Source organism: Rhinolophus sinicus, linkage group LG04, assembly GCF_036562045.2.
Source record: "Rhinolophus sinicus isolate RSC01 linkage group LG04, ASM3656204v1, whole genome shotgun sequence".
Lineage (NCBI taxonomy): Eukaryota > Metazoa > Chordata > Mammalia > Chiroptera > Rhinolophidae > Rhinolophus > Rhinolophus sinicus.
The window spans coordinates 152,906,646-152,919,715 of NC_133754.1; the positions used below are offsets into that span (position 1 = coordinate 152,906,646).

The window sequence follows — 13,070 nt, forward strand, 5'->3', positions numbered from 1 at the left end:
CCAATGTGTCCATTAAGACACAAGGGGGACCTTCTTGGGGAAGCCTTCCCTTACCCCTAAAAGCCCTTCTTCCAGAGTCCCAGATGGCAGCCACCATGAAGAAGGCAACTGCAGAAGATGTCAATGTTACTTTCGAAGATCAACAAAAGATAAACAAATTTGCATGGATTACAAGTAGAATCACAGAGCAGAAGGAAGAAATAGATGTAAAAAAGAAACAACTCCAAAGTTTAGAGATGCTTGTGAGGATATCATGCTTGCAGATGACAATTGCTTAATGATACCTTATCAAATTGGTGATGTTTTCATTAGCCATTCTCAAGAAGAAACACAAAAAGTGTTAGAAGCAGCAAAAAAAAATTTGCAAGAAGAAACCAACACCTTAGAATCCAGAATGGAATCAATTCAGCTGGTGTTAGCAGGCTGAAAGTTCAGTTATATGCAAACTTAAACCCTGAAGCAACATAAACCCTGAACCTAATGAAAGTTAAACATTTTATAATACTTTAAAAAAGTTAATAATTTGAATATTGTTTGAATGATTTTTTTAAAAAAGCCCTTCTTCCATATTCCCAAAGTACCCTCTATATTTTCACCAGAATTATTATATTCTCTCTTATATTGTGAGCTCCACTAAAACAGAAACCTGGCCTATTTTACTCACTGGTATGTCACTTCAGTGCCAGGCTCATTGTATGCATTCAAATGGTCAAAATGTTATTATCTGTCTTCCCTCAACATACTGTATGCTCCTTGGTGGATGGGTCTGTGATTTATTAAACATTTTTTCCTTTAGCATTTAGCATTCGACCTAGCACATAGAAATTTGTTGAATGAATTAGCTTTCTCTGCATTAGCATTAATGGTTAAAATGCATAGTCCTGAGGAATATAGAGAAAAGTATCCTCATAATATAGAGAGATGGGGTACTGATGATTGTTCCTTATGTGTTTTACTTAAATAGGAAAAAAATACATGTGAAAGACCTCAGATTATAGACTACAAATGCCAAATTATGTAGCTGTGATATATGCTCTTACCACCCTTAACCTAGAAATGAGAAAAGTAGAAATAATTCTTTAAGGAATAGTCTTAAAATAACCAGCTAAAAATGTATCAACAATAACAGAAAAGTTGGGATTTCTGCTCATTAAGTCAGCTTGTGTGGATAAACATTAACTAAATTCCTTGATTCACGGTATGATGTATTCTAACCCAAACCCAAATCTACTATCCAGCCAAAACAAACTGTGATTAATACACAAAATTTAGTTGTATTTCTACATACTAGCAATGAACAATCTGAAAAATGAAATTACAAAAACAAGTCCACTTACAATAGCATCTAAAAGAATAAAATATTTAGGAATAAATTTAATTAAAGAAGGATTAAGATTTGTACACTGAAAACTAAAAAGCATGGTTATAAGAAATTCAAGAAGATCTAAGTAAATGGAAAGACAGTGCATATTCATGGTTTGGAAGACTTAATATAGCTAAGATGGCAATACACTCCAAATGGAGTTACAGCTTCAATGCAATTCCTATCAAAATTTCAACAGGCTCTTTAGCAGAAATGGCTAAGTTGTTCCTAAAATTCATATGGAAACTCAAGGGACCCCAAATAGCCAAAACAATATTGAAAAAGAACAAAGCTGGTAGACGTATACTTCCCAAGTTCAAAATTTACTACAAAGCTACAGTAATCAAGACAGTGTAGTACTGGCAAAAGGACAGACATAAGCCAACGGAATAGAATCAAGAGTCCAGAAATAAACCCAAACATCTGTGGTTAACTAGTTTTCAACAAGAGTGCCAAAACAATTTAATAAGGAAAAGATTGTTTTGTTTTGTTTTTCCCAACAAATAGTGCTGGGACAACTGGATATCCACATGCAAAAGAATGAAGTTAAACCCCTACCTTATACCATATACAATGGACCCAAGACATAAATATAAGAGCTAAAACTATAAAACTCTTAAGAAGAAAATATAGGTATAAATCTGCACGATCTGGGATTTCTTAGATATGACAACTAAAGCACAAACCACCCAAAGAAAAAAATAGGTTTCATCAAAAGTAAAAACTTCTGCAATGCATAGGACACCATTAAAAAAAGAAAAGAAGGAAGGATGGATGGATGGAAGGAAGGAAGGAAGGAAGGAAGGAAGGAAGGAAGGAAGGAAGGAAGGAAGGAAGGAAGGAAGGAAGGAAAGAAAGACAACCCACAAAATGGGAGAAAATATTTGCAAATCATGTTTCTGGTAAGGAACGTGTACCTAGTATAAAGAATTCTTACAACTCAACTTTGACCTGGCCAATTAAACTGACATAATCAAGTCTTTACATAAAGTTTTCCTTCTTATGGGAGATAGTGACCTTTGTAATTAACATTACTAAAATGACCTCGGTACCACTGAAGGTAAAAACTCTTTCAGGAAAACTGTTTGTTAGTATTCTTTCTCTCTGATTATTTGTTCACAATCCAGTAGAATACTTATGATGATAGGTTCCATTAAAGTCTTGGCCTTCTCTTTGATTACCTGGCTGCACAGGTCATGGGTTTTTGATGTGAATAGAGACAAATTATTTCTTAACATTGGCAGATACTTGGAAACTAAGGGGAATGAGCTTGCTTCAGAACGCTCATAAAGAAGAGAACACCACGGTAATACCAGATTTAATTAGACTATGCTTATTGTACACAGTAGCTATGAGAGTCAAATCCCAAACAAAGACTGACTGCTGTTAATTTGATCATATAACTATACATATACCAAAAAATTAACTTAACTGTTTTATAATTTCCTTGAGGGAAATATAGAGTTTTAAAATATCTTTGTGATTACCTAATGGAAACCATTCTTCTGTTTTAAGAAAATTTGTTTTCTAGCCAGAGTTAACCGATAACTCACAAATGTAATTATTGCTAAAGAAATAGTGGTTAAAAACCTAGTAGCAACATATTCTTTCATTTACAAATCAAAGAAATAGTCATGAAGCACTTCTTATGCCTCTAAAAATACTCCGTCAAGTTTTTGAAATATTTTCTTGTGAGAATAGAATTCACATGAAATTTCCCATAGAATACTGTTATTTCTACTGTTACTGACATATATAACTAAAACTCTGAGATATATATATGTTTATATATATTGTTTTAAAATGTTTATATATATATATATATATATATATATATATGTATATATATATATAAAACAAGCAACCACATATGTGCTAAAAAGTTATCCAACTTTGATATCCAAGTCTATGGAAAACCTAACTTATAATTCCATCATAAACATGATACTTTAATTTTCAAAGGGCTTTCATGTATTTATCTGATAAACAAGCTATTTACCATATAATAGAAATAGCAGTTTCCCTCCCAATTAATTTATTAAATACTTTGTGTTGCATTTGAAAAATAAGATTTTGATTTTAAATGTAAAGGAGTGATTCATAACTTGCTTTTATAATTTGGGTCATTCTGGTCATGTCCCAGTCGTGTCTTACAACTAGTGACACCTGGTGCTAGCTAAGAAACAAACAGGCTTAGTTCCAGGCTTCTAATGGGACAATTCAGATGCTGCCCTACCCCTAGGTAATAGGAATTTCAAAAAGGAGACTAGCCCCTCAGTATAAAAATACCTTGCCCTATTCCCACTCTTCTCATCTAGAAGAAAGAAATCATGCTAGAAAGTAACAACAAAACTCTGACAATTTTTATACTTATAAATCAGTTGATTTCAGTTTAACTCATGACTCCTTTTCAGGGTGGATAGTGAAATACCACTGCAGGTCACAAACAAAAATGAATAACATCAATTAAACCTCCCAAGGCAAGCTAATAGCTGCTGGTTTGTAATCATGAATGGAAGTCTTTAATCCAGAAGATTTTCAGTAGAAAACTTCTGGGATACTCGAGCAGAGAGAAAAAAATTAAGCAGAATGGTTAAGTATTGTTTTATGAAGATAAATCCTGTCATTTAATGCCCCCAGTGTTTGTTTTGGCGTGTTATTTGTGGTTCTTCAATGGTAAAATCACTTAGGTCCTGTTTTCTTTGGTTTATGTTATGGGTGTTGGAATTTATCCAAAACTACTGTTTCTTATAATTCTCTATTGAATGGCTCCATAATTTCCATTCAAATTCTGTCTAGAGCAGCTTCTTTTCATATAATCCTGAATTAGTAGTAATCATAGGAAGAGGAACTAGTATAAAAACTGGGATGTATATTTTCAAATGGCAAAATCAGTACTAATTAGAAGTATTCAAGGTTTAGAGATAGCCAAAGATTGAAGTTGTTTCAGTGCTGTTGCCAGAGAAATAAATATATTCACTCAAAATATTTTTGAAAATTCTTTGCTGATCTATGGAATACTTTAAAATAAACCTCTTCATCTTCTGTTCTTATCATAGCTATTTGAATCCTGGAACATTATGGGGCGTGAGGGGTATGTAAAGCTATAATTTGTCTATAATTTGTTGTTGGCAATTGGAGAGGGAGTCGGGGTCAAAGAAGTGGTTCTTTTAAAAGGCCCCTCAGATTAAATAAATTCTAACATTTACCACTTTGGACTTGAAAAATTATACCTTGCTTTGTATATACTGTAATATGCTTGAAAACACAATACCACATACAAATATTGTTTCAAAATACATTTCTGTTATACTTTAATTACAGAAATATTAACTAATAGAGTTTTAAATTTACAACAATTCTAAGTATAAATTTTTTTAATGTTTTCTACACTTCTGTTGTGAATGGTTTTGTTCCTTGGGCAAATAAGGATATTGCTCATTATAACAATTTGTGAGATTGTTGTATTTTTCTTTTAAAGACTATAGAGATAACTCCGTAGAGCTGTATATAATAATTTACCAGTAGAACCTAATACCTAAGTCTGAGTCAATAATTCAGTTAAATTACACTGCTAGCATTTCAAATAGTGGCAATTCTATTAATTCATTGTGGAAATCCCTAGGAAAAAATATTAAGAGAGATAAAAACTATACAGAATATCAAAAGCCAATATTATAACATCAAGTTTTTCTGAGCTTTCTATAAGTTCTCTTGTTCTAATGACCTTCATTTTGGGGTACTGTTGGGGTCAACACCATTCTAATATATGGTGCCATGTATGCGCTGCATTCCAACAGCAAGGAATAGAAGCAGTCACCCCTGGTACAGGCAATAGGGGCTGCACTGTTTGTGAAGAATTTAAAAACAAACTTAGGAAAAGTCATCCGATTTTACTTTTGGCATCAAGGTAAACAAAGAAGGCGATAAAATACTCCTCCCATTAGTCAGATTCTCCCACTACCCCACCCTTTGAACTATTGCACCTATGAGTTAAAAGTATATAGAAGAATGTGTTATCAGTACTAATGAAGGTAGCCCACAGCTTAAATTTAAATGTAAAATATACATAATGAATATTTTTTAAAATGCCAGTGAAGTTAAGAGAGGAATTGTGGACATGAACTTACAGGTACTGTAGTCATTGAGCTTTCAGATATTGATACTTCAGTGTTTTAAAAAGTCACAAGTATGTGCCTAAAGAAATAACTGAAAGAGCAAAACATGTCACACTTGTATTTAATGCATGAGAATTTGTATTGACTATAGAACCAAACTCCCACTAAGGATTTGACTCCTTAGTAATTCATTCTAAGACTTAATATAAGAAGACCTTTTTTTTTCCATATAAGACACCCATTTTTAAATAAGGATTTATCACTTTATTGACCTGGACTAATACAAACAAGCCATTGCTAGTGACAATAAAGTCCACATTATTGAAGATCATATGTATTTTAGCTGACTCCTCGGACACCTAAGTTCATGAAGATAAGAAGAATTGAGGGACCAAAAAAACAAAACAAAACCACAAAACCATTAGCAAAAGAAAACAAACATTAAAGCACAAAAGCATCTTCACTGATGTTCTCACTACCCATAGCTGCCCATACTTATAGAATTCTCCAACACTGTGATCTATAATACTCTGGAGTCAGGGAAGGAACTAGTACTTGTCGGAGGCAAACATGTTCCTGTCAAATGCTGTGATCGTTGGAAAAAACAAAACAAAACATAATGAACAGGAAAAGAAAACCACAAACATTTTATAAACATGCAAAAAGGCAGACATGACAAAACGTTTAGACTAAGGAAAGCATGTGAAAAAGTAAAACTTGGTAGTAGTATACATAAAAAATAGTTTACTTACCTTGAGGAGATGCCTTAAATTTTCTGTCCTTTGTGAGAGCACTGACTAAACTAGAATGATAGGAGGTTCACTTCTAGAAGGTATTATTCAGGATATTGCTTATATATGGGTGAATGCATATGAAATCTATCATAGCATTAAAGGATGTATGTTTAAACCAGAACGAAGAAAACAACTATCTGTTATTTAGAATTCAGTTCACATTTGCATTATCAAATCTAATTATTGTTGGTTTGATATAAATTTTTTCTTCCTCTGTTTGTGAGTTAGATTTCAGAAAATATGTTTATATTTCAACAGGTAAAACAAATATGTGTCAATTTCTTGGACAAGCAGGATTCCAGTGTCACAGTACATTTTTACATGAATTATTTCTCAATCATTGCCTACTCTTATAAGGAATATACAATTAGGAACTTCATTAATAAATATGTATTTATTAATAAATATGTAATTGCTGTGCTTTAAGGCACTGACCTTTTCCCATTATATATTTATATACATATTATATATGATATACATTAAATATATATCATGCAAACCAAAGGCAAAAAAAGGAAACTTGCTTAAAACCAGGATTTGATTTCACATAGTCCCTGTTAAAGATAAAATTTCCAATGTAGTTTGTAAATACATTGTTTGAAGCAGTTTCTCATTGGGCCAATGTTAAAAATTGTAGTTCAGTTCCCAGGTAGGTCCACAGAAGTCTATTTAACCCATAATTTAAATGAATTTTAGTACCACACTTAAGAGATATAGAAACTATTCACCAATTTAGGAGTTTGTTTCGGTTTGGTTTTCTTTTCCTATAAGACCTAGTTTTTAGCAGTAGGACCAAGGATCCCTAGTCCCTAAGGGCTGAAACTTAGAAAAAGGAAACATTAGGACTTTTAGCACAGGGTGACAGTTTGGATCTTAGATAAGATGATCAGGGTCAACAGCAACAGAAAAAAGGACAAAAGAAAAAATTAGTAGCATCAGAGAAGAAAAAATGGAGTCAGCAAGGAAGTGGGTAACTCTAATTGAGTAGATATCCTTAAGTCAGGGTGGGTGTGCTATTTGCCCCACTCAAACATTACTTAATTTAAGAAACAATCTCATTTTACAAGTGAAAGTTTGGAAAAGTAAAAAAATAACATAGTTTAAAAAGTCACAAAATATCAGGCTGGTGCAAAAGTAACTGTGGTTTTTGCAATTGTTAACCTTTTAAATTACAATTACTTTTGCACCAACCTAATACCTCCAGTCATTATAAGGGAATGTTTTCTGTGACTGACAAATATGATGCAAAAGTACAAACTGTATATGTTGGGCAAATCAATGTTTAATTCTTAATACCACGTGAAGTTTATATTATATAACAAGGTTTGGACCAAAAAAATCTTAAAGAAAAATTTTCATTTACATATTTACAGCCCCAATGTAGTCTGGCCTGCCTGTGTGCAAAGCCTGACTGAGCAAGTTGTAGAGAAAAATCTCAGATTAAACCCATCAGATGATTAGCTAAAGATTCTCTGGCAAGACTTCAAGCTTTACTCTTTTCCTTGAAATAGTGGAATGCTTTAGTGTTAGTCTGTTATCATTTCCCTGTTCCATACAACTGCATCCATTCTCCCATTTTTAGTAGCATAAAGAGAGATATGTTGAATAGGTAGGGCAGGAGAGAGAGGAAAACTTATATTCCGTAATATTAGCAAACCAATAATGTAATATTCTAAAAACAATTTTAGAAAAAGAACAGAGACCATATTTAAAAACATCAAGACTGATCGATTACTCAACCTCTGTGGGCCATGAGGACCATAAATTAACCTTAATCCATAACCCTAGCCAGTCGCCTTAGTCCACAGACTGCATTTTGGCACAGATTTTAACTGTGTCAAAACATATGCAGCAGGTGACTCTTCCTCTTACATAAGCAATATTTAACTGGATCTTTTAAAAAAAACAAAAAATACTTTTATTTGAAAATAACAGTAACAAACTTATAAGATATAATTATTGCATTATTACATACTTACATAGCATACTTTATAATATACTTTTATATTATATAGCAATATACATTTGATGGATATTTTAGTTTATTATTTTACTTTTAGTCTTGTTCTTCAAATACGCCTGGAAAAGAATTTTAGGCAGATTTGTAAGTGGAAATATTTAAATGTTCCATTACTTGATAGTATTGGAAAATGTGTGTTTGGCTATTATGGAAATGCAAATTAAAACTCCCCAAATGTAGTATAGAAGATATACATACACATCTATAACATACAAAAGGATTAGGGATTCCTTCCTCCCCCTTTTCCTTTATCCTGAGGGAAGAGCTAGTGAGTTTAAGCTTTAATTTTAAACAGGTTAGAAAAATAAATCTTACATATCAACTAAATTAAAAAGTTCTATTAGTAACTACCTAAGTTTTAAGTCACTGTTTCCTAGCTACTTCAATAGAATCAGCAGTCATAGATCCAACCCCAACTCCAAGACTGGAACGTCGTAATGATAGTTCCAAGGCAGAAATTTGACGTAACTCTTTGCGACACAACTTTACAGGTGTGACGCCATGAATCTGTCCCACATTTCTTACTGGCTGAATTTGGGGTGATGGTTGACTGTGAGATTTTGTAAATTGATTTTCATCACTCTCTGTTTTATCCTCATTGCTTAACAAATGCCCACTAGTGGGAGCTAAATAGCTATAAATTGGAGGTAATTCTGGGCCACCTTCCCAGAGCTTCTGAAGATTTGGTTGTGTTCTTAAGCTACTTGCTGAACTGTCTAATTCTCTTTCCCTTCCACTTAATTTCATACTTTGGGTTCTAGATGCCCATTTTAATTCTTCTGAAACCATGCCTGCTTCTCCTGCATTCAGGACTCCATCTCCAGCATCACGATCTAAAAATAATCCAAAAATCCAAAAAAAAAATTAGAGATTTATTGAAATCAAAAGCAGGTATTTTAATCATGATATCGTAACATAATTATACTATCATTCAATATAAATTATGTCTTTCAGATTTTGTTAAAAGACTTCTTTTATACAACTAGAAGTGTGGATATGAATTATTCTTCTTTTCCTTAGAGGCATCTTGCATATGAATAACTGAGTACTTTTCATTCCTGGAACAAAGTTGAAAAATAGTCTTCTAGTGATTTTGGTACTCCCTGGAAACGGGTGCTTTGAGCCTCTCCAGTGCCCTTCCACGCCTGCCTGCCACTGGGCTTGGCACTGGTGAATCACATTCCATATCCTGGCAAAGTGAAGCCAGCACTGGTTTTGCCCCATATCTCCAATGACTGCTGGGACTTAGCATCATATGTGTGGAAATTTAGTCTTGGTTAGCACTCCCAGTATGATAGCTGGGTTCTACTCTCTGAATGTACTGAGGTGCCACCATCAACATGGAGATGGGAGCATACCCCTCAGTGGGGGACACCCTGCTGGAACAAATCATAGATCATCTAATAGCAAAGACAAAAACTTGCTTAAGCAAAGTCCATGTAGGTACTGGACCTAATATAATGAAAAATGTCAATTTTAACATAGGTTGAAACACGATTAGTATATTTCTAGCCCTACACAAAGACCAAGTTTAAAAACAGAAGTTGTACCATGGCAGCCCCCAAGCCAAATGTGGCCTACAAACAGGTTTTTACTTAGCCTGGCTACACTTACATAACGTAATATATGGTCCAAAATTTAAAAATTGGAAAGTTTCATATAAAAATACAGACTTCCAACATTTCCAAAAACAATGAGAACTGACCATTTCTGCCTGGCAACAGCAACTGGAACAGAGTTGCCCCTGGCCACTTGGACAACAGTGGCAGTCCCCACTGCTCACTCTGGCTTCCTTGGCTCCTGCAGGCAGCTTAGTTTGTGACCCCTGCTTTAACACATCATTAATTTTCTAGTTTTTAAAATTCTCTCACAAACAAAAAAACCTGAACTAGCAAACAACATAGATCCGCGTATAGATCTAGCAGATCCTCACAAAGCTGACTACAGACAGTGGCTCCCAAATGGTGCTGCACATTAGTCACTGGGAAGCTTTTAAAAATCCTGAGGCCCAGGTAGTAGTATCTATGGGAGGGAGCCAGGCATCTAATTTGTGAAAGATCATATTGTGAAAGAGCACAAAGGGGCTCTTTGGAGGGGCTCACTCTGAAGCCCACTTGGATTCTTCACAATAGAAAGTTTCCCTCTTCCAGAATTTTACCCTTAGGGAACATCGGAGGAAAATTAATCCACCCAAGGTCACACTGCTAGTAAAAGAATTTAGGATTCTAATCCAGGTCTTCTGACTCCAGTATCCTCAGAGTTTTTATAGTGATTTAAATTGATACAAGGAAAGAGTTTTAAATACTTAAGTGCATGGACTGAGTGTCCATATAAACTGATTTTATCCTCAAAATATGTTAGAAAACAAAAGCACTACACCAGAGGCATGATGAAGAACCGACCAATATATTTTGGTCAAAAGATTAATTTTTCTGCATTCGAAAATGCCAAAAATACTCAAAGAAGATGAATTCAAGTCTGGTAGGCATAAAATGAGAAAAGTGCTATTGAAAAAACCAATGAACTGAATACCAAGAGAGTTATGCACTAAGTAGGATACTGACTATTAAGCATATAATACTTTTTAGGAAATTCAAAATTTGATAAATTGCTATATTTTATAATTCAAACAAATCTTATTTAATGTCATTATATTAGAGTAATATTTTGAGTAAGATAATACAAGCTATATCTTTGATACGATTTCAACTAATTTTTTTTTAAAGCATGGGGAAAACACTGAAATGAATTATGCCAAATGTTAGTGGTTATGGGTGGAATTACGGGTGATATTTTTTTCTATATTTTCAAAATTTTCTACAGTGAATATATATTACTTTTTATAGCCAAAAAAGTATTTACAATGTTCCTAGGCAGAATAGCACATTACCTGAATAATATCTTCAACATTATCATCAAAACTAGACTTCTCAAGTGAGTTGGTCAGATGGGTGTAATGATCACTTTACACATCTCCAAAATTAAGTTTCTTAGAGTTTTTTGTGTTTGTTCCCTTAAAGAGCAGGATGAGGATCCAGGTTTCTTAAACCTGTATACCCCTGCACCACACCATTATTTTAAGAGATGTCTAGTAGACTCCATAGTATAAACACGAGCCATTTAAACAGTAGATATCTAATTTCAGATACCTCAAATTTGAAAGTGAGTTTCTTTAAGCTAAAATGGCCTTATGCTGATGGTTCTATCCTACTTAATACCTGTTTATGTTTTAATTTTTTACAAGAAGCGTTTCAAATAAAAGTTCAGCTATATATTGCAAACAGTATTTCAAATAAGTGTTTCAATTATATTAGTAAGTACCTCTGCATTACTACATTGAAAATCAGAAGGTTTAGTCTCTGACTGGATTTGTATAATGCATCACATCTCTATCCTAAGATAACTTTTATCCTAAAATACTGGACCAGGAGTCAGAACACAAAGGACTTAGACCATGTTCTCATTACTGTTCTGTTCGTGAGTCATTTGACCTCTCTAAGTTTCAATTCCTTCATCTAAAAATGGGGTTAGCAGACACTGGCCCACCCTGAGTTTGAGGGTTAAATGGAACAACTTGTGAAATGTCTATTATTATAAATATCATAAATATAAGGTAGCATGAGAACTATTCTAAGTTTTAAATTTTAAAATTCTGTTAATTCTGATTTATATATTTACCATATATCTTTTTATTATGCATACATATAATTTTTCACTGGTCTCTTTATAAATCTGTTGTACCAAAATAGGTGTGTTCTAAAGGATTGTAAATTTTCATAAGCCACACTTAAATTACTAGAAGAATATTTTTCCTAAAGAACAGCTAATTCTTTTATAAAGTATAAAATATATTCTTTTAGAAATATTAATCCCTCTCTAATTGGCAGACCTAACCAGGGTACATTTCAATCATGGCACTTTTAACTTTTGCAAAATATTTTGTCATGTTTTAGCATTTAGGAAGGTACTACTTCTACATATCTACGTATAATTAGCAAGCAAACATCTTTTGCCTCAACAATGGGTTTTATAATATTTTTGAATTTCCAAAGGTCATGATATGAAAAAGACCTGACTGATCTTAGAAATACATACAATGTTATTTTACCTTTACTTTTACTACTCTCTTTTACTATTTATTTTACATTTTTTAAATTTACTATAAAATAGGAAGAAAACTTAGCTATCTTAGATACAGGATTATTTTAAGTCAGGGAATACAAAAGCCCATGTGTGGCACAAGGCAGGTAATCAATATGTGTAGTTTCATTCACAAACACATTTGTTCATCCATTCACTTCTCCTGTGGTTATTTCTGTCTTATACATAGATCTAGAGAACTATTGTTGGTTACAAAGACAAACAGAAGTTAAATGTCTAATCTTAAATAACCAAATCAATTGGGAAAGGCTAAAATACAAATTAGGCATGACTTTGCCAAATGCTAAAGAAAGAAACAGTGTTAGTATTGACAAGTAGCACTAAATGTCTTACGTTCAGATGGTACCAGTTGCTTCTGAATTGCTTCCCCTAACAGTTCCTTAAGTTTCTTCTTAAGATCCCTGCTAGTTTTCTTATAGAAATAAAGCTCTTTTTCCAGCTGTTGGATTTTGTCTTCGTATGTTTTTAAAGTTTCCACAATGCCTTCCCCATCTTGCTCTATAAGACAGAAATTTACATTGAAAGTCAGTTTTAAAAAATGATTGAAAATTATGTTCTAACATAGCCCGCAGAGTATATTTAAAGGGTCCAGAAGTATGTTACATGTATCTGTT

General features: G+C 33.3%; 1 protein-coding gene across 6 annotated transcripts in view; it reads right to left on the reverse strand.

Moving 5' to 3' along the window:
* Positions 1-5,342: 5,342 nt before the first annotated feature.
* Positions 5,343-13,070, reverse strand: part of KIF27 (kinesin family member 27) — a 75,939-nt gene continuing 68,211 nt past the window's right edge. For 4 of the 6 annotated variants that reach the window (XM_019750122.2, XM_074330598.1, XM_074330600.1 and 1 more), the window contains 2 exons: positions 12,790-12,954; positions 5,345-9,128 (listed from right to left, as the gene is read on the reverse strand). In XM_019750122.2, coding sequence (XP_019605681.2) covers positions 8,659-9,128; positions 12,790-12,954 — 635 coding nt within the window. In that variant the 3' untranslated portion in view covers positions 5,345-8,658. Of the gene's footprint in view, positions 9,129-12,789; positions 12,955-13,070 lie in introns of all 6 variants that reach the window. The other 2 variants (XM_074330599.1, XM_019750127.2) reach the window with 2 other exon arrangements.